We start from the raw sequence: 24,965 nt of genomic DNA on the forward strand, positions 1-24,965 counted from the left end.
TGATTGGATGTTTAAATCCAGGTTAAATTTAAATAAATCAGAATTTTTTAAATAGGCCATTATATATATTTCTTCAGCACCACACTGACCAGAGCAACACTCCTCCTACTCCCCTCCATCCTTTACATAATCCCGATGAGAAACTGCTCATTCTCGCCCATCTTTGTGAGATCTACCGCCCATCCACCAACATGTAGACACCCGCGTACTGACAGCAAAGCTCCATCCACGCCGTCTGTCTGAACAGCGACTCCTGCATCCACCCAGCCGGTCGCCACACAAACATCCCGTCCTGTGTGCTTTCGCCATGCTGCAGATCGGAGATGAGGCGGTATATTTCTCCGCGGTGTTTCTGCTGGTTATGCTGGCCACGAGAAGCGCCATTTGGGCCACTGTCCTCACCGCGTTTCTCTATACCTTCATGGTGATGTTCCGCTTCCCTCCAGTGCCGGCGGACCGGGCCGCTCGAGTCCTGCGGCCCCGCGCTCCCTCCCCAGGCAGCGTCCCGGTGGTGGCGCACCGCGGAGGAAGTCACGACGCTCCGGAGAACACCTTGGCAGCGATCAGAGAGGTCAGAGCTGTACTGTATCTGACTAATAACCACGGGCCGCTTGTCTTGTTAACTACCTGCAGCGTATGGCAGGTGACAGTCTGCAAAGGGATATCTGAACCTTTTCATTATTATTTGCAATAACAGCCACGACTGGGTCGATGGGCATTCGTGAGGCATGCCATGGCTGTTATTTTTGTAGTCTAAGTAGGCATTCTTGGTGTTTTCCCCAGCTTTTTCGGAAAGCAGGTCAGGGTCATCTTGCGGTTGATGCTGCTCCTTATGTGCTGTTTATAAATTGATGCTGCTCCTTATGTGCTGTTTATAAATTGATGCCGCTCCTTATGTGCTGTTTATAAATTGATGCCGCTCCTTATGTGCTGTTTATAAATTGATGCCATCTTTATGATGAAGACCCTTTTTTTTTTTTAACATATTGCCACATCTGCTATGCTCCATCCCACAATCTCATCTCTTCCTCTCATCTGTCCAGATCCCTAACCTCTGGATGAGATGTTTCTTTTATTTCAGCTGGCTGGCTTTTCTGGCACCTTTTTTTCTGATGACTGCAACATCAGGCCATGGATCAAAATATAAGCAATGAGATCAAATCTTTTGGAAGCATCACAGACCTATTTTCTGTGGTCAGTAATGATCATGCGGATGCTGGGCATTATCTATTGATGTCTGAAGAACTCAGTTTTCTAGTGAAGATGTCCATTAGATGGCTCTATTCTTGACTTGAAATTTAAACCCTACTGGATTCCATCCATCCATCTGCACAACTGTAGGTATTATCAAACACTGGTTCACACAAGTGTCACTGTCACTTTTTGTCTACTCCAGGCAAGTAGAAATGGGGCCACTGGAGTGGAACTGGACCTGAGTTTCACAGCCGACGGCGTCCCGGTCCTGATGCACGATGACACCGTGGACCGATCCACCAATGGGTCTGGACCGATTAGCAAGCTTCAATTTGTTCAGCTCAGGAGGCTCAATGCTGCTGCTCACCACAGGATGAAGTAAGCTGCTTATCAAACAGTGATTTATACTACTTCAAGAGTGTTTCATACTTCAATTATTTTTTAAAGTGGGGGGAGCGGGCAGTTTTGAACACAACTGGGTGGAGGAAACAGGACAATTATCCCAAAAGCACAAGCTTCTGAAATGGCCTTCCCAAAGCCCTGAAAATTTGTGGACTAAGCTGAAAAGTTGGGTCTTTGCCAACCAATTTAAATGAACTCTAGTAATTCTGCCAAGAAGAGTGCTCAAATATCCAGCTGTAATTATGCCAGAAGCTTGTTAATGGCTGCCAAAAGCATCTGGTCAAGACGCAACATGCTAAGAGACATTTAACTAAATCTTAGTGGGGGTGTATGGATATATTTGGGCCTGTATGTACACTTTTGGCCCCGTGTGGATTAGAGAAAATCCAAAATAAACTGAAACTTGAGCATCCAATTCTTTTTTTTAAAAGTCATTAAATGCTGAACAATCATTCCACCCTGGAAAAAGAGCAGTTCAAAGAAATCATTAAAAGCCTCACATTATTATGATATTCATGACCATGGTGTATGTATCTGACCACAACTGTAGTTTTATATCTGTGAAATTCAGAGACCAGTAAGACCAGTAAGTTATCTCAGTTTTCCAGTAGTTTCTTTTTATTTGCAGGGACAGATTTAGTGGAGAGAAAGTTCCAACTCTGCAGGAGGCTGTGGAGGAATGCATCAGGCACCAGCTGATCATCTTCTTTGATGTCAAAGGTCAACCTGATATGGTACTACATACACTAAAAGCTAATCTAACAGGTTTATCGATTAATGAAATGACACTAGTTTGATCTTAAAAAAAAAAATAAATTGAATATCACCCATCCATCCATTTCTTCTGCTTATCCAGGGGCAGCAGCCTAAGCAGAGAAATCTAGACCTCCCTCTGCCCAACCACCTCCTCCAGCTCATCTGGGGGAACATGAGGCCAGCTGAGAGATATAGTCTCTCCAGTATGTGCTGGGTCTGCCCCGGGGCATTTTCCCAGTAGGACATGCCTGGAACACCTCACCCAGAAGGTGACCGGGATGCATCCTAGTCAGATGCCCGAACCACTTCAACTGTCTCCTGGAGGACAACAGCGGCTCTACTCTGAGCCTTTTCAGATGACTTCTTTCCTCACCCTATCTCTAAGGGAGAGGCCAGCCACCCTTCAATGGAAGCTAATTTCCACAAGATTTCCACAATCTTGTTCTTTTGCTCATTACCCAAAGCTCATGACCAGAGGTGAGGGTAGGGATGTAGCTGGACCTGTAAATTGACAGCTTCACTTTCACGCTCAGCTCTCTCTTCACCAAGATGGACCGGTGCAGCGTCCACATCACTGTAGATGCAGCCCCAAATCCATCTGGTCAATCTCCCGCTCCCTTCTTCCCTCACTCATTAGAAAGATGAGATTCTGAGGCCAACAAAGCAGAAGCCTTCTGCCACTTGGCTACACCTAGAAATTCTGTCCATAAAACTTATGAGCAGAATCTGTGACAAAGGGGCCTCTACCAGGTGTTTCCAGCGCACCCTCACTATATGTTTAGGTGCACCAGGTCTGTCCAGCATCCTCCCCGGCCACCTGAGCCAGTTCACCACCAGGTGGTGATCAGTTGACAGCTCAGATCCTCTCTTCACCCAAATGTTCAGAACATATGGCTGCAGATCTGATGATATGATCACAAACCTTGGGTGTCCCGGTGCCACGTGCATTTATGGACATCTTTGTATTTGAACCAGGTGTTCATTATGGACAAACTGTGGTTTGCACAGATGTCCAATAACAGAACACCACTCAGATTCAGATCAGGGAGGCCGTTCCTCCCACTCACACCCTTCCAGGTCTCACTGTCGTCGCCCATGTGAGCACCAAATACTCCCAGTAGGACAACAGTGACAATGCAACCCATTCGCCAACCTGAAGGTGCAGAGAAACAACTCTCTTGTCCACTGGTGAAAACTCCCAACATGCAAGCAGCAAGCCGAGGAGATGTAAGAATACCCACCCCAGCCTGCTGCAACTCCAGACTGGAACAGAGTCCAGTCCCTCTTCAGGAGACTGGTTCCAGAGCCCAGGCCATGCATTGCGATGATGGTATCTCTCAACCTCACACACTAGCTCAGGCTCCTTCTATCGGTCCGCCCTTGACCACCACCCGACACACACTGCACCCAACCCCTACGGTGCCTCCTGCGGGTGGCGGGCCTACAGGAGGGCAGGCTCATATCTTCCTCTCATCTGGATATCGTGATAAAAGCGAATTTCTTCCATCCAAAAAGATAAAAATTTCATAGATTCTGTATTCATATTCTATATATATGAAAAAAAACTGATCCACAGCTCTTAAATGGAGAAAAAACTATACAACATTTGAAACCATCCACCAAACTACACACTAGTTGAATCCATAACAATGAGCTTTCTCCTGTTCCCTGAGGTAAACTGAGCTCCCGACATTTCTTACTTCTTTCTTTTTGTTCAATTAGTGAATACCTACAAGGATTATGATAACAAAAAAAGAGACTCAAATTACCACTGTCTGTCTGTACAGCGTTCATGTTTCCTCTGAGCTACACTAGCTGCTCATGTTGAAGCACAAATTGCTGTTCACCAGCTTGTGTCTGTGTAGGTTCGCAGTCATCCAGGTCATAGTAGTCTCTGGAGCTAGAAAAAAGCAACTGGACTCCAACCAGGGTTTGAACACCTGGGTCTCTCCACCATTTGGTTTTAGAGCTGAAGAAGCCTTTTGGATGAGAGGTGAAATGTTTTCAAGAAACATAAAGAAGTCCAGTCACTTGTTTCAAGCTCCAGAGACTGTTCACTAGCTTAATAACAGATAAGTTACAGGATTGTTGTTCATCTCCCTGCTTTACACTGAGTGTTAAATGTGTTCCAGGCTGTATCAGTGCTTCATGGCATGTTTAAGAAGTTCCCAGTACTTTACAACTCCAGCATTGTTTCCTCCTTTGAACCCAAAGTCATCTACAAGGTAATGAAAAATATGACATAACAGCAAAAACACTAATCATGGTTTAAAAAGATGCGATGATGTTTAGGAGTAATACTGCAAGTGCTTTCAGCTTTTCAAGAACATTATTTAATGCAGTGATGAGCACAAATTGTGTGGTAATGATGCGTCCTGCTGAGCTTCATCATCCAAGCCTGTGACTTTTTCTTTCTTGCTCAGCACCGGTGCAGCTGATGAAATACGAGGTTCTACTAACTCTTTTTCAAGAAAACACCGCGCTGACCTTTGATTTATTCTGGTTCACAGATGCGTCAGACTGACCCCTATGTGGTCACAGCTCTCACCCACCGGCCCTGGAGACTAAGCCGTTTTGGAGATGGCACGCCTCGTTCTCTGTCGACGTGGAGTCAGCTGTGGACCAGTGTTCTGGATGTCTTGTTGGACTGGGCCCACCATCACGTACTGTGGAAACTTTGTGGGATCTCTGCCATCCTCGTGCAGAAAGACTTCATCTCATGGTAGTTAAAATTAAAGCTGTTTTTTTTTTTTTTTTAGTTAGTGCCCCTATATCATTAACTTTATGTTTAGCATTTAAAAATACCGTGCAAAAGTCTTGAGCCACCCCTAATTTCTTCATATTTGGCCTCGAGTGAGCCAGACCTTATTTTTAAAGTGGTCTTTGAGCAATATTTCTCCAGGCTTTCTGAAATCTTTGATAGTTTTTTTTTTTTTTTTTTTTTTTTTTTTTTTTGGACATTGACTGCTTTTTCACTCCTTTTCAGTCCAGCCCAGAGGATTTTTTTTTGTTAAGCCACTTAACTCTGACCTATGAAAACACACAATGGAACACCATCAGTCATGGATTGGCCTCCCCAGAGCCCAGATCTCATTATTATTGAAGCAGTGTGGGATCATCTTGACAGAGAACAGAACAAAAGGCAGCCAAAGAAGAGCTTTGAATTTCCTGGAGAAGTATTCCTGAAGACTACTTAAAGAAGAGAAAAGAGGGAAGCCTCAGAGAGTTCAGGCTGTGTTAAAGAATAAAGGCGGTCACACCAAATATTGACTTTCAAGCTTCTTAGAATTGTACAAACTCTGTTTTTACTTTATATACTGTATTTCCATTTAGGTTCGCACATGTTTCTATAAATTGCTGCGTTCCCATCTTCCTAGCAAAATATAAAGAAATGAGGGGTGGCTCGAGACTTTTGCACAGTACCATAAGTATGTGATGGTACAGGTAAGTACAGGATGCATCAATTATGTGTGTCAGATACATTAAATTCACATTTCACAAGGTAAAGTGGTCATTTTAAGCTGTTTCTGCTATTGGTAAATTCCATATCCTGTTGAGGAATATATGTTCACATCTTTTTGGAATACCCCTGGGAGCTAAATCTACCCCAAACAAAACCATCTGTCTGGGCTTTTCACAAGGACAGAATAACAAAAAAAACTGTCATTGGACTTTCTGTTCTCTGGCTCGTCAAAGGAGGTTCAACCACAGTAGAGAAAAAAATCTAAATATTCCATTTATGGTGAGTAGTGAGTAAACTATTTAAACTGCCTGCAAACATGAACGCCTTCAGCCTACCAGCGAGTACTGCAAAATATGGTCAAAATGCAAGTTAAATTACATGTAATTCACTTTGCCTGAACTATGCTCACCAATGCTGAAATATCTGATTCAGAAAGTGGATCCCAAAGCAGACATGAATTTAATCAAATGAACCAACCAGAGTCGTAAAGAGACACTTCTTCATGAAAGGTTTCTCTGTTCGTCTCGCTCTGTGTCATGTTTGTCGTTTACCAAAATGTATGTAACGCCCTGACTTTCTCCTCCTTCCTTTCAATCAGGGACTATGTTCAGTATTGGGCAGAGCGAGGAGTGGAGGTGGTGGGCTGGACCGTTAACACTGCTGTGGAGAAGGAGTACTACCAAAACCTGCTGAAGATCAGCTACATGACTGACAGTCTGCTGGAGGACTGCGATCCTCATTACTGAATGATAACACACACAGACGCATTCATAAAACTTAAAGCTTTCTATTACAGGTTTTTAATATAAACAAATTAGATCTTAGAAACTGGTTAGACATAGGATGCAATTAAGAAGTACAGTCATAAACTTCTACACCTGCGTACAAGTAAATAAAAACCCATACCTGATTTCAATTTGGTTCATCTCCCCTTCAATGCGGCACTTGCCTGAATCTCCTCCGCTGTGTCATAATGGTGACCCTTCAACTTGAACTCCCTCAGAATCCTCAGGACATTACAGTAGACCTCGGGGCTGACAGTCTCACTTCATGGGAAAAGTTCACAGCACACAGCCTCCCCTGGGATTTACATAAACTGATCTAAATATAACTGCCATGATTGAAGCGGTGCAGCACTTCACGAGGAGCCGACTGTCAGGTGACCGGCCAGATTCGTATGCAGTGTGATTTATATTTATGGAATAGCAACACTTTGGGACCCAACACACACACTTCATTTCTCTCTTTTTTTTTTTTTTTTTTTTTTTTCAAAAATCATAAAATACTGAATGATAAAAATCAATTAAAAGGTGGAATACAGCCAGAAGTTTGGTGCTAGCAAAGTCTGTGTCGGCAACCAGCTTCATAGACGTACACCAGTATACAGTGCTGTGTAAAAGCCTTGATTTTCAACCCAGTTCTTGTGTAGTTTGGTGAACCTCAGCCTTTTCTTCCTGCTTCCCTTCCTTAAGAATGGCTTCGTGACAGCCACCCTTCCACTAAGACTATTTCTGATGAGGCTTCAGTGAGCAGTAGATGGGTAGATAGTTTTTTTTTTAGGCCTGAAACTTCTTCTTTTGTCCTCTACTTGTTCAGTTTCCTCAAATTGTTTAAGGACACAATGCACAGCATGCTGAGATATGCCGTTATTTGTGGCTAATAGCTCTTTGTGAATCACCTTGTTGGTGCAAAATATAAAGAAATGCGGGTGGCTCAAGACTTTTGCACTATACTGTATGTTTTACTTTGATTTGATGAGTCACTGAGGTTACATCCTCTAATTACCTGTAGCTGGTACACAGGTGAAGCTGTACAAAACTTTACAAACAACACCATGAAGGAGCATCTGCAGACTTCTTACCTTTATTCTACTGCCGGCAGTAATACTTCCACCTCACCTGGTCAGGGACTAGGATTGTTTTCTACCTGCTGTGCTGATCTTCCACAGGTCTTGCTGAACCTTTAGAGAGATAGTATAGTGCTTACTTAACATTTTGGCATCATATTTACTGCTTGTGATGATAAAAATGTATTCATGAATGCTAAAAGATCCCATGTGGATGTTCTGTGATGTTTGGTTATTACCTTTAACAAATAGACAAGAAACACTGCTACATGAATTTAGAACTGTAAGATAATGAGAATATAAGTTGTGCGCTTCAAAGGTGCAAGAAAATGCACCAAGTCAAATATTTCTATCTTGTTTTAATACAGCTGTCATTATAAGAGGGTTTACTCTGAGTTCAGTCAGAGCTGGGTCATGAATCATGTGAGGTCACACAGAAACATTGAATTCATTATTATCTTTCACAATATTTCTTCACTTAATGTTTCAGTTGTGTTTCTGTGTCGAATTGCTGCTAATAGTATCATTGACAGGGTGAAACGTTGCTTTCCTTCATTTTATTTAAACGCTTTTGAGTTGTGCTGATGTAAAGATGCTGACAGTAAAGAATATCAGCACTCATCAAGCGGCTGTGTGTGTTTTGTCTTTAACATATCTGAGCTGTTAACATCTAAAAACGGGCCCTGGTATCAGGACAGAACTGGTTATACTCTAAAAACCAGGAAAACACAAAAGAAGACAGAAGAATTTTGGATTAATTATTTGACAGTGTTATATGTTATATGTTCCAGCATGTGTTGAGCCAGCTGGTGCCTGATTTTATGCGGATAAACACATTTTCATCATGAATTGATGCAGTAATGCGTGCAAAATGCTGCAGTAAATAAATCAATACATACATAAATAATATCACAACAATCAACAATGTAGAAAAAGAATCCCACCCCCACCGATTAATATCAGTGTGCACCTGCGCTCACCTGTGTGTACTGTAAACAAAGGCATCGTTGGCGCATTGGGGCTTCTCGAACACTCGTTTGAGCGGATTTTAATGTCTGACTCGTCATACTGAGGCTCAGTCCGTTACCACCACATCTGCACTGTGTAACCATTCTGCATTTTTTGCTCTCATCCGAGGCAAATTACTGAAATCCGTTTCATTACGTCCTGCTGCAAGTCTTCCTTTACATTCAGGGGACGCTGTGGCTTTAAAGCGCCAAAGGAGGCGTGTAGGCACGTCGAGACGGTGACGGTGTGCGTCTCCTGTCTTACGAATGACTGCCGCTGTTTCAGGTTGTGTGACATTGTGGCCGGGCACGACACCTTAACACCAAAGGGACTGATCGGAGGACACGGAGAGGCAGGACTCTGACTGACATGTGCCCTTGCTGGTAGTATTTTTACGCGCGGCGCACGGCTCTTCTTCCCGAGGTTAACAAAACAGTTGGCACAGTCTCGTGTCCCAGTTCAGTGGATTGATCAGCTGAGGAGAAAACTAACGCTTCTCACATCAGAAGAGCTCCTTCCACACCGACGGCTTTTGGATGAATGTGCTTTACTTAATACTTCAAAGTGCTAAACTTGGGGATTACAGGTGAAGTTGCCCGCGCATGATGTACACAATTACAAGAGGTCCCAGCAAACTGGTCACGCAGCGACGCACAGGTGAGTCTTTGGGCTAAACTTTGAACCACGTGAGAGCCGACAACACACTTTCACCTTGTTGGACCGCTGATGGCAAAATGTTTTATCCTCGTTGTCTTTCTTTCCAGGACCTACACAGCAGCTGGACAGCAAAATAAGTGATTTCAAGCACAAACAAACGTCCTGGAATATGCCTGGGTAGGAGCGCAGCTCATGAAAGGAGACCCCTGTGAAGAAATGAGCTCCTGATAGTTTTTTGGTTTGCCAGATACTTCAGGTTGTGTTAGTGAATGAGTTTCCTAGCAGCAGCGGACGTCATCAGCTAGAGACTGGCAGCATTTGTGTATCAGCTGATGCCTCAGTGATTTAAAACACACACACACACACACAGGTTTCCTCTTAGTCTGCCTGCTCGGTTGATTTTTTTTTTTTTTTTTAAATTAACCAAACACCCAGCCAGGCAAGCAGGCCGTGTGTGTATGTGTGTGTGTATGTGTGTGTGTGTGTGTGTGTGTGTGTGTGTGACCTTGGAGCACAAGGTCCCTCATTCAGCTGTTGCAATTTCTTACTCCTACCTAACCAGCCTGGCTTGAATATAGGATTTCATTTTAGAAAGTTCCCTGCTTGGTTATGATAATGATCAAAGCATGCTGCTTTCTTGCAGAAATCAGCAGAATACTTGTTTTCTTTCTCTTTCAGACTCCCTGCACCAAAGATCGTTTTCAACCGTTTGAATGGTAAGAAATACCATCACCCTGCTCCGGCTCTGCCCGCACACAATCATCCCGAAGAGAGCTTCACCTTCGCCCATGAAGAAAACGTCAAGTTTGTCTCTGAGGGTAAGAAAGTGAAACTATACACTTATTTTTCTCCCATTATGGCACTGTATCCTAACATGCCATCCCTCAATTTTGTGAATGATATTGTTTTACTATCAAGATCCTAACCAGCCCCCTGCTCTTCCCTCCCAGGCCTCACCCACACAGCTGCTCTAACACTGATAGGCACTGAGCAGAAAAATGCTCTCACACCCACATATCATGCTCCTCTTGATCCACGCTGGCACATGTGGAAAGAAGCAGCCTTTTAGGCGTAGATTTAAACCCAGTAGCCACTTTAAAGAAGTGCAACGGAGGGTCCTGGTATAATTTCTGGGTCTATGCGGTGCCCCACATTTGAAGTTTGGGATTCTTTTTAACATCCACAAGCCCGTTCAGTCTCCAGGAGACCCCCCCCCCCCCCCCCCCCACACACACACACACACACACACACACACTTGGCTCTGCTGTTCTTATTTTGTGTGTCCTGTTGTTGGTGTTGAAGCTCAGCCACGGCAGCTCATAAACAACTTAAGTAACCTTGGTGCTGACTGGACAAGGGTGCAAAGCAAGCATGAAAAAGACCTCTGTTCAGGCTGGATTCAGTTCACTAAAATACAAGTTAAATACTCAAACATCCATTGGAGGTTCCTCAAAGTCGTGACCTGGAGGCAGCTGCCAAAGTTGAACTTAATCGTAGTACGCGCAAGCGCATACACACACTGCATGTGACCACATGCTGCACTGTTTGAAATACAAACATTTGTCAGGAGTGGCAGGCCTTTGAAACAGTTGCTGGACTTTACTTGTTAGGCACTGTGGGTGTGGCGCTCGAGTGCAGGACTTGGACAGATAAGGATATTTTGGTGTAAATGGTGACCTTACTGATCGAGTTGGTTTGTTTTCAGCCTGGCAGGAGGTGCTACAGCAGGAGCAGGAGCAGGAGGTGGGCCAAGGGCCGGAGCCCGCAGAGAAAGCAGTGCATTACAACGAGACCACTCCCAGCCCGCACATGGACGGTGAGGACAGCTCCTATTTTGCTTATCTTCAGACCCCTAAGTCAGTATTTTTTTTAAGCAAATGCAAAAATATAAATGTGCTAATGTGTGGCTATGACAATAATACTCCCCACTACCCAAAGGATAGAGGTCTTGTGTGCTGATAAAGGTCCTGAGACGTTTGTGCAAGCACAGCAATCACATCTGATTTAGTTGCAGCTCACAGGCCTGTTACTATTGCAGCCTGGGCCGGTTTATGACAGCCAGCCAATAAAAGCTTCATGGAACTAATTCTTCTTCTTCTTCTTCTTCCAAGTCAAAGAATGTTTAACAGATCAAAGGTGTGTGTCCTCCTGCTGCGAAAAATGAAATGACTTTGCCAAATCTGTTGACACACCAAAGCACTTTAATATTGCAATAGAGAAGGTGAATGGGTCAAAGGTCAAGGGAACTTTTCCATGTTATTTGCAGTGGTTTTTGAATGTAGCATGAAAATAGAGCCACAGTGCTGTGAAAAGATATTTGCCCCCTTCCTGATGGATTTATTTTTTGCATATTTGTCACATTTAAATGTTTCAGATCGTCAAATGAATTTTAATATTGGATCAATATAACTCGAGTAAACACAAAATGCACTTTTAAAACGATTCAGTTTATTAAGGGAAAAAAGCTAACCAAACCTACCTGGTCCTATGTGGAAAAAGTACTTTGCACACACAAAGTAATTTCACGAAAACTACCAAGATCAAAATTATTGCTGACTGCTTGAGGTTTTTGTTGAAAACCTTCACGTATCCTCCTTTCTTCAGGATTCCTTCCACTTTGACCAGATTTCCAGTTCCAGATGCACTAAAGCGTCCCTACAGCCTAATACTCCCACCACCATATAAGCAGCATCTCAATGGTCAAAGTTTCATCTCAGCTAATAAAAGGATGCACTTCCAATATGCATAATCTTTCTCCAGGTTGTCCTTAGCATACTTCAGTCGGGCTTGAAGGTGTTTTTCTTGGTCTGGAACCTCGCAGACCATCTCTGTGCAGAGTTCTAGTGAATGTCTCCTTTGCGATTACAATTCCCAGCTTGGCCAAGTCATTCACGAGTGTCTTGGCTGTTGTTCTGGGGTCTTTAGACGCATCTCTCACCAGTTTTCTTTGCAGAGTCTTTGAAATCTTGTCCTTCCTACCTCTGCCAGGCTTGCTCTGTACTGTGTGGCTCTCTTTGAATTTCTTGATATTTCTCACGCCAGTTCCTGACACTTGGAAATGCTGTGATAACTTTGTATATGCATCTCCTGCTTTGGGAACATCATCAACATTGCACAGCACTGCTTTGTGTTATGGTTGTTTGTTTGTTTGTTTTTCAGGGGGTTAATAATGTTGACTGGTAATTTTTGTAAATTATTTGGGCAAATGGAAATAATTTATGCTTTCTAAAGAAAACTAGTATGTTTAGAAATGCTATGTTGAAAATCCCTTGCTCTGCTAAAAATGCATTTGGAAAAACTGACACAAACTTTAAATTTCAGGAATAATTTTGCCTTCATCTGTACAAAAGAAACTTTCCAACAATGATATCCATGGGGGAGTTCCAAGGTGAAAACCACTGCTGACCAAAAATAACATTTGCCCAAAAAACATCTTGATGATTCCCTTGAAGACTTTTTGGAAAATATTGGACAAAAGTTGAACTTTTTGGAAGGTTTGAGTCCATTGGCATAAACTAACAGCATTTCATAAAATGATCATCATACCAACAGTCAAACATGGTGGTGGTAGCGTGCTGGTGTGGGGCTGCTTTGCTGCTCACTGGATGACTTGCTGTAATTGAAGGAACCATCTATTCTGCTCTCTACCAGAGAATCCTGAAGACTGTGTGGCCATCAGTTTGTGCCCTGAAGCTCAAGCACACTTGGGTTATGCAGCAGGACAATGATCCCAAACACAGCAGCAAGTCCACCTCTGAATGGGTAAAAAAAAAAAAATAACAGTGAAGGTTTTTGAGTGGCCTGGTCAAAGTCTGGACTTTAAGCTGATTAAATGCTTTGCCGTGACCTTAAACAGGACGTTCATGCTCAAACCCTCCACTGTGGCTGAATTAAAATAATTCTGCAAAGTGGGCCAAAATTCCTCCACAGTGATGTGAAAGGCTCATTCCCAATTACTGCAAAACCTAGACTGCAGTTCTTGCTCAAAGGGTGGCACAACCACTTATTAGGTTTAGGGGACAATTACTTTTTCAGCCTCAAATATAATATTCCATCTGAATTCTACTTGTTTACTTAACATCTAATAACTTAATTTCTCCTCTTCTCAGACTTTGTGCCCATAGATCTGGATGAGTGGTGGGCCCAACGCTTCTTGGCAAACATAAATAAGCTATCCTGACAATTGTCCACGATTCGATGCTCTCGGACAGTTGGGAGGTGAGACCTAAAGTACGATGATGGCTCGCAAAAGACGAGGAAGCCTGGGCAGGAGTTCTGATGGGTCAAAGAGCCCAGATGTGGTTCAAACAGACTGACGGTGCCTGGACACAGACAAACTCCTGAGAACCACTCGAACTCTTGCCGTCTCACTGGAGTCCAGACAGACTGCACATGGAAGGATGTCTTAAAGCTGACATTCATCTTATGTTTTGTCTCTCAAAGCAGAGATATTACTTTGAAATGCAGTAAAAATGTCTTTTAAATAAATTCTGGATCACAGATTCTTATTTTTTTTTTTTAAAACTGAACTGATGTTGAATCCATGTTTATTTGCTGACAAGACAGGACACAACCACCAACTCCATAAATCCTTACAGTATTCAGAATGACTTTGACCAGTTCCTGAATGCAGCTGAATCCAGTTGAGTATATGAGTGCAAACAGCTGTTCAGGAACACTTTTTTAAGCTCTTGATAAACAAAACTGAACAAGAAATGTTAGAGAACATAAGAATGGTGGAAAGAATAGAGCAACAGCCTTATTTCGAGGTTAATGGATGATCAGGCTCCTACACATTTCTAACAGGCAAGTGCATTGTTCCTTTGCTAAGGCAGAGGTATGTAATCGCTGCCATTTCTTAGCAAGATTACATGAAACCTTCCAGGCTGAATTTCAAGAAATGTGCTGAGAGGTGAAGTATGGCTAAAGAAGACCCCCTTTGAATTTTGGTGCAGCACTGCCCTTGGCTTTAAGGATTTAAGTGTCCTTCTGGTTCTCTGCTGTTAGACATTGTACTTGTGCTGGATGATGAAATGTTTGCAGCAACTGGACTCCCCCCCCCCCTTCATTTTGAAATTTGTACCTCAGTCAGGGAGGACGAGGTTACTCTCTTATTGCCGTTTTTTAATCTCAGCACAATAACACAAAAACTACCAAACAGATTATCAAGAGACGTGAAGCACGTCTAAAAGGAAGACAAATAAAATCTTCTCATAAATCCAAACTTAAAAATATTCAGATATTTAAGATGAGTTCAGCTGGCAGTTGCATATCATAGAAAAGTGGACTGTTGGCCTTTGCAGAGGCTCAACGCTCACTGAGAAGCCTGGAGTGTTCAGGATGTGAATGACAATGAGCCCGACTTCACGTTGGCATAACCTGATCATGAAAATACACTAGAAAGAGCGCGAGCATAATGTAAAAGTCACACTGTAACTACTGACAGGTGTAAACCATGACCTGCGTGTCCTGCTAATGGCAGGACTGCACACTGAATGTCCTCATGAAACAATGCCGAACAGAACATGGAGACGCTGAAGTGTTTACGGAGAATCTTCCGACAGTTCCTTTTTAAGCCTTCACATGTGCTTCACTGGTGGAAATTAAGTACTCCAGAGGGGGGGGAGAGGTGGAGCGTTCTTTAGAAAGTCTACTTCTTTGGCTCTGTCGGCCATTCAGCTGCTGCAAATGCTTCGGTCTACAGGCTGCTGTCATCAAAACCAAGCGGGTCTGCGTGCGGCTCTCAGTGCTTCTCCAAAGCTTTAGTCAGGAGATCGTTGAGGCGGGAAATCATCGGTCGGGGATCATCGTTCAAGCCTGCTGTGATCATGGCATTGTCATAGATCTGAAAAATATAAAAGAGAAATAAATGTATAGAGCTGTACTGCTACCAATACAACAAATTACCATAAAACCGGATAAGAGTTCATGACATGCTGCCTAAAGAGAAAGACTGGGCAACATGTGAATAAACTATGAATGTCCTTACACTGACAATAACTCTGTTATTTAAAAAATATGTTTATTAGTCATATTTCTCTACCTACCTTCACATTGAAGGTAGGTACAATTACTTCTAAGCATTAAGTACTGCAATCCTCAGAGGAACTGGAGGGTTTGTATGTCTTGGGCTGCCAAAAGCCTTTTAATGTGAAACATCTCTCCAGGAAGTGTTTCGCTTTATTGCCTTAACTATAGTCAAATGCAATAGAAGACGCCCAGAAAGAAGCCTCCGCAGTACACGTTCACATCTATGCATTTGAGTTACGAAGGTCCAAAGCAGGACAACAGGCTTGTTCTGTCATTAAAACACACTTTACGCTCCATCTTTTGTTCTTGTAAATATTAGAAAAGTGTTTAAAAAATAGTGGTATGGAATGATTGTGTTTAGTGTTTGCCATTAATGGAAAAATGGAAACAAGCAGATCAAATGAGGCTGAAGCTTCCACAGCTCTCCCAAACACACAGTACCTGTTCCAGCAATAATCCAGCCAGCTCAGAGTTTGTGTCCTTCAGTGCGTGCAACTTCTTGATCAGATCATGTCTATGAGAAAGCAGAGCACAGTCAGAAGTCAACACAAACCCACTTTTTCCCTCTCCATCTAGTAAAATCTCTCTCCCTTTGTTACCCTGCATTGATCTCCAGTGTGGGCTGCAGTATCTGGGCTCTCTCCTCAGGGGTGCGCGCCAGCTGCTGGGTGCGGAGGAAGTGACGCGCAGCGCCCATTTCCAGCACTGTGATCATGGCTGGGTGGGTGTCCAGACGAGGAGTGAGCTGAGGGCCAGAGGAGAAAATGAATTGTACAACACATCAGTGCAAAGAGACATTTAAAGCTATTTTTCAAAGCTCAAAAGAAGTGAAACACGATCAAACTGGGATCATAAATTCATTACTGAGCGAGGGTGAACCACGAAGCCGGATTAGTGGCTTAGCGAGCTGTGTTGAGCTGTCAGAGTTTTTTGTGTCACAAACGCGGCTCTCTTACCTGGTAAATCACTGTGACCGGGTTATGCTCAGAGTTTCAGCTTAAAATCATCTGGAAGTGATTCTTTTATTTACATGTTTTAAGCACAATAAAGGATCTCTGCAGGGGAGAATAAGTCGTGTGTAAGTTGTTTAGCCGCACTTATTAAAACCACTGAATGAAGCACAAACTGTGAGTCACTGGGATGCACATTTAGTGATGCAAACAATGTATAAATGTTCACATACTTGATTCTAACCTGCTGCTACACTGATTTTACAGCTAGTAAAAACAAAAAAAAAAAGTGCAGCTACTAGAACACAGAGCACATACCAAGAATACCTGCTCAATCAAGAAAATTTATATCACTCTGATCTGCCGAGAGGCTAAAGCGATTTACATGTTATTAGTCTGTGGTAATATTATATTTTTAAATGTATCCAGTTTAAATTTTCAGAGCCGTCACCTTTGAAATAAACAGCAGCACTGAGAGTGCACTCAGCCAGAAAATAATTAACTTGAATTCCAGTTTTTATTTTACTGCTCTGTGCGCTAAATCCATAGACTAACAATTTCCTGTCCTCTGTCCTGTTTCGTGATCCTTTTGCAGCAGTGCTGCATTTTACTGTTTTTTATATTATTTATAGATTAATCACCATTTCATTATCCTCATCTCACAACGTCTTTGATCGGAGGAAGCTGCACTCGTAGGGAACACGCTGTGTGGAAGAAGAGTCACATGACCCACAAAACACCCACAGAGCCTGAAGCAGAAAGCCGGGCTTTGGTTATCAACTTTCTCGGCTTGGGGAGAGAAAGTTGATAACCACTGTTGTGATAACCATTATCTCCAGCTGGGGTTTTAGGTCTTGTTGAGCCAATGAAAGCCCGGCTCTGCTGAACTTTGATTTGTCTCAATTGTGTGACTTTTACTAAAAGATCCCATGACAGTGTTTTGGGCTTGAATCGATGCTCAATCTGAGTCAGAGTTTTTCCAAAACATGCCATTTTCAAGCTGATGTCATTCTGAAATTTATGACCTGTAGCTTTGGTGCTTCTGTAAATATGTTGGCTTGTAATCTATTTACAAATGCGTCCAATAAGACTCGTCTTTATTGTATCGGAACTTGTCCCACTTTGCTTAGCTCATGACAGAAAATCAGCCCATCATTCACCACGGTTCCAAATCTTTTTGCAACTCCTGGTTAAATCGGTGTTTCTTTAACTGTTTCTGGCATGCCCTTCATCAGAATCCAAAGTTCAGATTTTTTTTTTTTTTAACAAATCATTAACAGTAAAAATGGGCCCAAGTTGAATATTTGTGAAATAAAGATCAGCACAACCGCAACAGCAAATTTTTGTTTTCACTACACAAATCATACTAGGTAGTTTCACTCCACCTTCTTCCACTAGCAATTCCCCACCATCCACCCCCCCCACACTCCAACCATCGTGGCTCTGTTCACCACACTTTAAAGCTGCAGTTACAGTCCATGTACTGGTCATTGCTCCCATGAACTGACACTTCAGACACACTGGACTCAGTTCAGTATAATCCTAAAAGAAATTATCACTGTGCAGGAAAAAAAAATGACTGGAAACAAAACGACTGCCGGTATGGGCAAAGACGACAACCACTGGCCTCTAAGAACCACCGGTTAAAGTGAACACCAATTAGCTGAATTCAGAAACAGTCATATCTGGTATCTCAGACATTTGCATGAAATTTCCCTTTCTTACCTTTATGTTAGTGACACGGGGACCAAGAGTGTTCTTCATCCAGGCCATGAGGTCGTCAGCCTGCTCCTGCGTCAGGCGCTCAGACGCTGCAAAGAAGGAAAGACGATGAGCAGGAGTCCAGATTACAGCCGCGACAGCAGGAGGCTAAAACTGGAGCCTCTTGTGAAAGAGGAGCACACCTGGCTTGATGTCTTCATACTTCTCCTCCTTGTAGTGATCGACCACGATGTCGGTCTCCACTGAGATAAGCTTCTTCTTGTCAAACTCTCTGAGGTGGAGCAGAGTCAGCTCATCAAACTGCTCATAGCAGAAGAGCACCTGTAAACATGCACGCACACAGACACACAGCAGTTTGTTATGGACCCTGGACAGTTAAACTTTAAAAGCAGAGCCCGTTATTACCCTCGTGCAAATCCAGCAAAGAAAAAAAAAAAAAAAATGAAGATTATATGTGGCAGATTTCAGGTGAAATCCTGCACATTACAGTAACATCTATTGTTGATTATTAGGATATTAATTTGTCTGGTGGTATTGTATAGCCTGGCAGAGAACCCTCAGGTCACCTGACTGTTGGCTTTCATGGCATGTACTCTCAAGTCTTACCTCCATGTCCTTCTGCTTCATGGCTTCATAGTAGGGAGAGTGCTCTGCAAGATGTCTGTTGGGGGCACAGAGGTAGTAGATGTTGCGTGTGCCTGCCTTCATGCGGGAAGCATACTCCATCAGATTGGTCTGCTGACCGGCTGGCAAAGCTGACGACTCGAATCTCAGCAGCTTTGCGATATCCTCCTACAAAGAGAGAGCACGGAGGCAGACTCAGCGTCTTTCTGCTGCAGTCAATCTGGCTCTTTCATCTAAAATAAACATCTGTGGCATCTTCATGCAAAGTTCAGGTGAAAAGCTTTTGCTAAGGTGACCACCTTGACATCTTGCTCCTGAGTGGTGACGATGCCTTCCCTCATGAAGAGGCCGTAGTCCTCAAAGAATTTGTTGTACTTCTCTGGTTCCTTCTTGCTCTGGTCCAGCAGGAAGCGGATCATCCTCTGCTGCAGAACATCGCGAAGCTTCCTGAAGAGAGGTGACGGTAGAGAAATGAGCGAATCATCAGGGGCAGACCGAGTGAAGAAGAGAGAAATCCACTGAATGGATTTAGTTAGAGGGGAGAATCTACTCACTGATATGCTGTAATGATGTCAGACGTCTATGTTAATACGCTGTCAAAGCTTCAAAATGTACAAGTGCTTATTATTCACTCAACCCCACACTTACTTTTTTTAATGAACGCTATTTCTTGGGCCAAGAAAGTCTGTGAGAAGCAGTTTCCAGAAGGTGAACGGTCAATGAGATACGTGGTTACAGACATGCTGGTATTTGGAGATAATTTGGACATCATGTCCCTTTTTTTAAACACTGTTTTAAAATGGAAATCTATGTACTGAGGGGCTGCTATTTGATTAATAAGAAGTATTTTAAAGGGTAACTTCCAATATATGTCACAATAAGAACAGATATATGAAATAGGTGTGATACTGTATGTCTCCTTCATAAAAACAAAAATATTCTTAAAACTGTTTGAAATTAAGGGGTCACATTAAGAAAGAAAAAGACAAAAATAGGTCCAGTGGGCTTCAAAGCCAACTGTGCTGCATTACTGTTGCTGTACCTGATGAGGGCGCTCTCCTGCAGCAGCTCTCTGCTCAGATTCAGAGGGATGTCCTCGCTGTCCACCACACCTACAGACAAGAAAAAAAAAAATGGTCAAGTATTGCATGGAAAAATAGAGCAAAGTTAAAAATTAAAAAAATAGAACAGCTCCACCAGCAACAGGTGGAAGCATTCGAGGTGGAGCAAACCTCGAAGGAAGCGCAGCCACTTGGGCAGAATGTCGGTAGCTTTGGTCTGGATCAGGACCTTCCTGCTGTACAGAGCCACACTGGAGCCCATCTCCCTGCTCACATCGAACATGGACGGCTTCTGTTGGTAAATAAATTCTTTCATCACACACTTCACTTCCCTGACTCACTCACTGAAAAGTGGCCCAAGAGCGAACAATAAAGCTTTAATGCAAGCTGACATCATCAATCAGTATTAGACCTGGACCCCAACTGGCTTCCTAAATAAAGAGTCTCACACAACTGAAGTAAAGTTTGCATTGACAAATACTCCTCACCGCGTCAGGGACATAAAAGATGCTCCTGATGTTAAGCGGGGCGTCGGCGCGGTAGTGCAGAGTGTAGCGGGGCTTGTCGTAAGCCTGAGCGACATAGCGGTAGAACTCCTCGTGCTGCCAGTCACTGATCTCTTTAGGCTCCATCATCCACAAGGCCTGAAGGAAGGCAAACGGCAATAATTTAAACAAATGTAAAGGTGAATTTTTAGGGCTTGTTCTCAGCTGTAAATAGATAATACACGGTACTTCAAATTCACAACAGAGGTTACTAGCATGTAAGCAAATGGAACACTTATTTATTGTAGAGTGTGTAAAGCTTCTATGGGTTCAACCTTGAGCAACTATTGCCAAGGTAAAAAAAAAAGATTATTAAAATTATAAGAAAATTTGGTTCCTTGGAAGCAAAATATAAATAAATCAGGGGTGGCTCAAGACTTTTACACAGTACTGTTCAATCATGCTATTTATTTTTAAGAGCTTGCACCCATTCAGCAAGAACCTTTGCATCAAAAACAGGAGAACAATGGAACCAGTAAAAACTCACCTGCAAAGTGTTGAGCCTCCGTCCATTCAGGAAGATAGGGAAGCTCACAAAGTTGCTGTACTTTGTTACAACCTCTGAAACGAAAACATATAGTTTTGCATTAATGCGTTTCCTCACTGGAGCCATTTACTAAAGCAGCTGCAGCGGTTTTACCTTTAACTCTGTCCTCAGAGGAAAACTCCTTGCAATCATCTTTGAGATGCAGCACAATTTTTGTTCCTTGCTGAACGCCGGTGGCTTCAGCAATCTCAAAAACTCCAGAGCTGAGGATGACAATGTGAAAATGTTTAGGATTACATTTCTGATTCACAGCAGTCCTCCTCAAGACCAGGATACTTCTCTGTGTCCACTCTTTGCTCTCACCCATCTGAAGACCACTTGTATCCAGGTGCATCAGGCTCAGCCGAGCGAGAGTACACGTCCACACGGTCGGCCACCATGAAGGCAGAGTAGAATCCAACTCCAAACTGACCAATGATGGTGCTGCTGGCCTCTGCCTGGTTCTGAAGTGCGTCCAAAAATGCCTGCAGTGGAGAGAAAATTATGAAGATGACAGGAGTAAGCATCAGGATACACAAACATACATCTTACAAGCTAAACTTATAAACAGGAAAGATATAGCAGATAAACAGTATTACAAGAAAACGCTCACCTTAGAACCAGAGCGGGCGATAGTCCCCAGGTTAGCCACCAGCTCATCTTTGTTCATACCGATTCCTGTGTCCTGTTGTAATACAGAAATTCAGTCACTCAAAATTAAGCTATCCTAGCATGTAGTGTCCCATTTACCCACCAGGTGGCAATAAAACATCTCAGGGATCCAAGTACACCAGAAGCTTTTTCAACCTGCTAACCTGGAACTATGTTCTTTATTAAATCACCAATAATTCAGTCAGGACCACTATAGTCAAAATAAGATTGTTATTTCAAGAATTATTTCTAGTTGGCCATATGGATCTTGCAAGCAGCAGCAAGACCCCAGCACAAAACAGCAGAACTGTGTCACTAATTAAAGGCAGATGATGCACAAAAGGCGGAGGACCTGGGGTGGAGATGGGTTGCAAAGCGGCATGACCATATTTGGAATTGTCATATTTGACAACCTGATGCACGAAAGATAACAGCTGAGCCATCAGCTGCTGTTTGCACTGAGTGCAGCTGATATGCTGGGATTATGGCTCACTTTCTCATCCATTGTTATCCTTAAGATTTTGCTTGCTGCTCTAAAGGTTGTACCAAATGTCTACAGTCAGTAATCAGGTGTACCTGGATGGTGAAGGTGCCCTTTGCTGCATCACTCTGCAGGTGGATCTCCATTGGAGCTGTTTCACCACCAGCTGATATCAATTTGTGGCGCAGTTTTTCCAGAGCATCGCTGCCATTAGAGATAAGCTCCCTGATGAACACCTGAAGAAAAGATGACTCAGTCAGAGAAGAACAGTGACAGTAAACTGTAATGAGAGTAAATTTTGGCCCATTTTATGCAACCTCTTTCTCCGAGTACAGGGACCTGGCGACAATATCCAGCAGCTTTTTGGTTTCAGCCTGAAACTCGTGTTTGTAGGCGCTACCTGGAAAGATCAGAGGCAGCGCAACATTCAGAATCTGCTAAACTTTCACAGAAATATGTCTGCAGCTGTCCCAGTACCTTGCACAGCCTCTGTATCGCTGATGATATTGTGAAGAGGCTCCTCCTCTGGCTCTTTCTCTGCCTCCTGGGTGCTGTAGTAAGACTGCGGGCTGAAGCCAAGGTAGGCCTGCTGTGCGCTCCACACCCTGGGCTGACTGCTCCACCTCTGCGACTGTCCAACCTGCAAACCTGATGACACGAGAAGTAAAGACAGTGAGGCCGTTTCATAAGGGAGTAGAGGCATTTTAGATGCCGTACAGGGTCAGTATTTATCACACTTCTCATCAGGATCCACATGTTCCTCCAAGGGTGCCTTTGAGGGGCCAAGTGGGCCCAAACCATGTCTGAATGCTGCCTACAGCAGAACACAGCCATCATACATCTTCAATTTAATTTGTCATTTTATTTTAATACTATAAAAAACTTACAAAAGAAAAACACTGCAAAAGAAAATCTGATCTAATTATTCTGGCAGCTGCTAACCACACTGCTGCTCACGCCATTCAATATCTTAAGGGCTGAAAGCTGTTAGCGAGGCCTATATCTGCTGATACTGATGTCTGACCAATTTATTGGTTCATCCCTATTTACAATATATTTTTGCACTGAGCAAGAAACTGGCGTCATGTTTAAAAAGTGGTTTCTTTAACGTTAGTGAGGAGACAAATATTGCAAGTATAAATAATACCGTACTCATGAATTTGAACATATGTACCCAGAATATTTCCTATTCTCTAATCCACTTTATTTGGGATCTGATGCTCAGATCTGCTGGTGTCTTTCTGCGGATGTTCAACAGGTCATAATGTGACTGAGTTTTGTGTATGGCCCTCGCTTGCACTCCTGACAACATCTAGGCATGCTCCAGATGACATGATGGATGATGTCCTGGGGGATCTCCTACCAGACCTGGATTAAGGCATCACTGAGGTCCTGGACAGTCTGTGGTGCTATTTGGTGGCACTGGATGCACTGACAGATAATGTCCCAGAGTTTCTCGAATGGGATTCAGATATGGGGAACATGGGGACCAGTCAATGGCACTGATGCCTTAGTCATCCCGGAACTGCCTACACATGCTGTTCACATGAGGCTGGGCATTGTCCTGCACCAGCATAAAGTCTGTGAATGGGTCAGATTTCATCCCTGTACCTAACAGCAGTCAGGGTACCGCCAGCTAACATGTGGAGGTCTGTCTGACCCTCCAAGGATACCCCTCCTCAGACCATCAGTGACCCACTGCCAAACTTATCATGTTGATAATGGTCCGGACACGATAAAGCTTGCCGTAGTGTTTTCAGACTGATTCATGTTAGCCACACATGCTCAGTGTGAAGCTGACAGTTACAGTTTTCTTTGGTAACTGCCAATCAAGCTTTGAGCACAGGTCCCACTAAAAGATGTTGGGCCCTCATGCCATCTGACAGTTTGGTCAGAAATACCCACAGGTAGCCCACTAGAGGTCATTCTGTGGTGGTCTGGCAGTCCTCCTGTTTCTCCTTGCACAAAGGAGCAGTTTTGTTGCTGGGTTGAGGGCCCCTTCTATGGCCCTGTCCATCTTCTGGTATCGCCTCCACACTTGTAAGACTGTGCTGGGAGACACAGCAGACCTTCGAGAAAATAATTCACGCCTTTATTTCACCCAGGCTTGATTATTGTACTAGTCAGGCTCCACTTTCTTATCTACTTGTAGCCTAACAGCAGATCGACTCCTGTTAGGCACACACAAGCAAGACCATATTTCCCGTTTTGGGTTATTTTTTTTTAGTTCTTTTTGCTGGGTTTGATTTTGTAAGCTGCTGTTTTTTAAAATAATTTTACTGTTTTACACTTTTAATTGAACAAAACTCTGGGCGATGCTTGTTGAAGGATAAGGAGGTGCGCAAGGGTTTGCAGTCACCACCTGCAAAAATCCCACCCTAAATCTCTCACCTTTATGTTTACAAGTGTTTGTAAAACTGTAAAACGGCAGGTATTATATGATCCTAATGTTATGCTACCTACCGTCGTAAAGGATTATTAAATTAAAGTTAAAATCTATCCAGCTTTGTGTGATGTAACCATGCAACAAATCAATGTAAAATTGTTTATAAATGTCAAGCGGCGTTTTTTTTATTTTTTATTATGTCTATTTTAAGACATATGAACAGCAGGTTAGTTTAAAAAGCTGCAGCAGCGTTTACATTCCACTCAGATCTTGTGGCCGTCAGGTACCCGGCTAGGCTAACGAGCACAGCTTACCTCCAGCCAAGAAGCGCGAGACAGCTCGGCTGCTCAGCCCGCGTGCACAGGACACCATCCGCACATTAGCTCTCTGAGAGGACCCGAGAGCGAGCCGAGCCAGAGAGAGACAGCGGGACATGCTGACACTCAGGTGGAACCCAGAGACGGGAGGAAACAAAAATGACAGGTCAACTGACCGAGAGGGACACACGCGCTGAACTACAGCGGAGAGGACCCGCTACTGCGCGTGAGAATGACGTCAAAAGGGCGTCCGCTATCTGCCTGACGAAAAAAGGAAGGCTCATCTTGAAGGTTTTTGCTCATTTGCGCTTCAAAGTCAAGGTGTAAAGAAATGTGGCGTGTTTGT

The 24,965-nt window shown here is 43.3% G+C and overlaps 3 protein-coding genes across 5 annotated transcripts; 2 read left to right on the forward strand and 1 right to left on the reverse strand.

The window, feature by feature from the left end:
• The first annotated feature begins 16 nt into the window (after nucleotides 1–16).
• LOC115784154 (glycerophosphodiester phosphodiesterase 1-like) lies at nucleotides 17–8,241 on the forward strand. The gene is made up of 6 exons (XM_030735269.1): nucleotides 17–571; nucleotides 1,397–1,572; nucleotides 2,225–2,330; nucleotides 4,485–4,577; nucleotides 4,863–5,074; nucleotides 6,414–8,241. The coding sequence occupies exons 1-6, from the start codon at nucleotides 308–310 to the stop codon at nucleotides 6,559–6,561; spliced, it is 999 nt and encodes a 332-aa protein (XP_030591129.1). The 5' UTR covers nucleotides 17–307; the 3' UTR covers nucleotides 6,562–8,241.
• Nucleotides 8,242–8,917: 676 nt separating this feature from the next.
• LOC115784155 (MAPK regulated corepressor interacting protein 2-like) lies at nucleotides 8,918–13,814 on the forward strand. The gene is made up of 5 exons (XM_030735270.1): nucleotides 8,918–9,326; nucleotides 9,434–9,503; nucleotides 10,005–10,144; nucleotides 11,032–11,142; nucleotides 13,436–13,814. Exons 1-5 carry the CDS (start codon nucleotides 9,272–9,274, stop codon nucleotides 13,504–13,506), a joined length of 447 nt encoding a protein of 148 aa, XP_030591130.1. The 5' UTR covers nucleotides 8,918–9,271; the 3' UTR covers nucleotides 13,507–13,814.
• Nucleotides 13,815–13,847: 33 nt separating this feature from the next.
• Nucleotides 13,848–24,832, reverse strand: trap1 (TNF receptor-associated protein 1). 3 transcript variants are annotated; one of them, XM_030735266.1, is made up of 19 exons: nucleotides 24,617–24,832; nucleotides 22,394–22,564; nucleotides 22,234–22,316; nucleotides 22,012–22,152; nucleotides 21,398–21,469; nucleotides 21,109–21,269; nucleotides 20,899–21,008; nucleotides 20,746–20,819; nucleotides 20,202–20,357; nucleotides 19,885–20,005; nucleotides 19,695–19,764; nucleotides 18,952–19,099; nucleotides 18,635–18,820; nucleotides 18,211–18,349; nucleotides 18,032–18,117; nucleotides 15,956–16,101; nucleotides 15,798–15,870; nucleotides 15,061–15,171; nucleotides 13,848–14,367 (listed from the first exon to the last, which is right to left on the reverse strand). In XM_030735266.1, the coding sequence occupies exons 1-18, from the start codon at nucleotides 24,735–24,737 to the stop codon at nucleotides 15,070–15,072; spliced, it is 2,160 nt and encodes a 719-aa protein (XP_030591126.1). In that variant the 5' UTR covers nucleotides 24,738–24,832; the 3' UTR covers nucleotides 13,848–14,367; nucleotides 15,061–15,069. The 3 variants fall into 3 exon arrangements, with proteins under 3 accessions (XP_030591126.1, XP_030591128.1, XP_030591125.1); XM_030735268.1 differs by having other exon boundaries at nucleotides 13,848–15,171; nucleotides 20,746–20,812; nucleotides 20,964–21,008; XM_030735265.1 differs by having other exon boundaries at nucleotides 13,848–15,171.
• Between the last annotated feature and the right edge of the window lie 133 nt (nucleotides 24,833–24,965).

The sequence above is a fragment of the Archocentrus centrarchus genome, chromosome 8 (genome assembly GCF_007364275.1).
Source record: "Archocentrus centrarchus isolate MPI-CPG fArcCen1 chromosome 8, fArcCen1, whole genome shotgun sequence".
Classification (NCBI taxonomy): domain Eukaryota; kingdom Metazoa; phylum Chordata; class Actinopteri; order Cichliformes; family Cichlidae; genus Archocentrus; species Archocentrus centrarchus.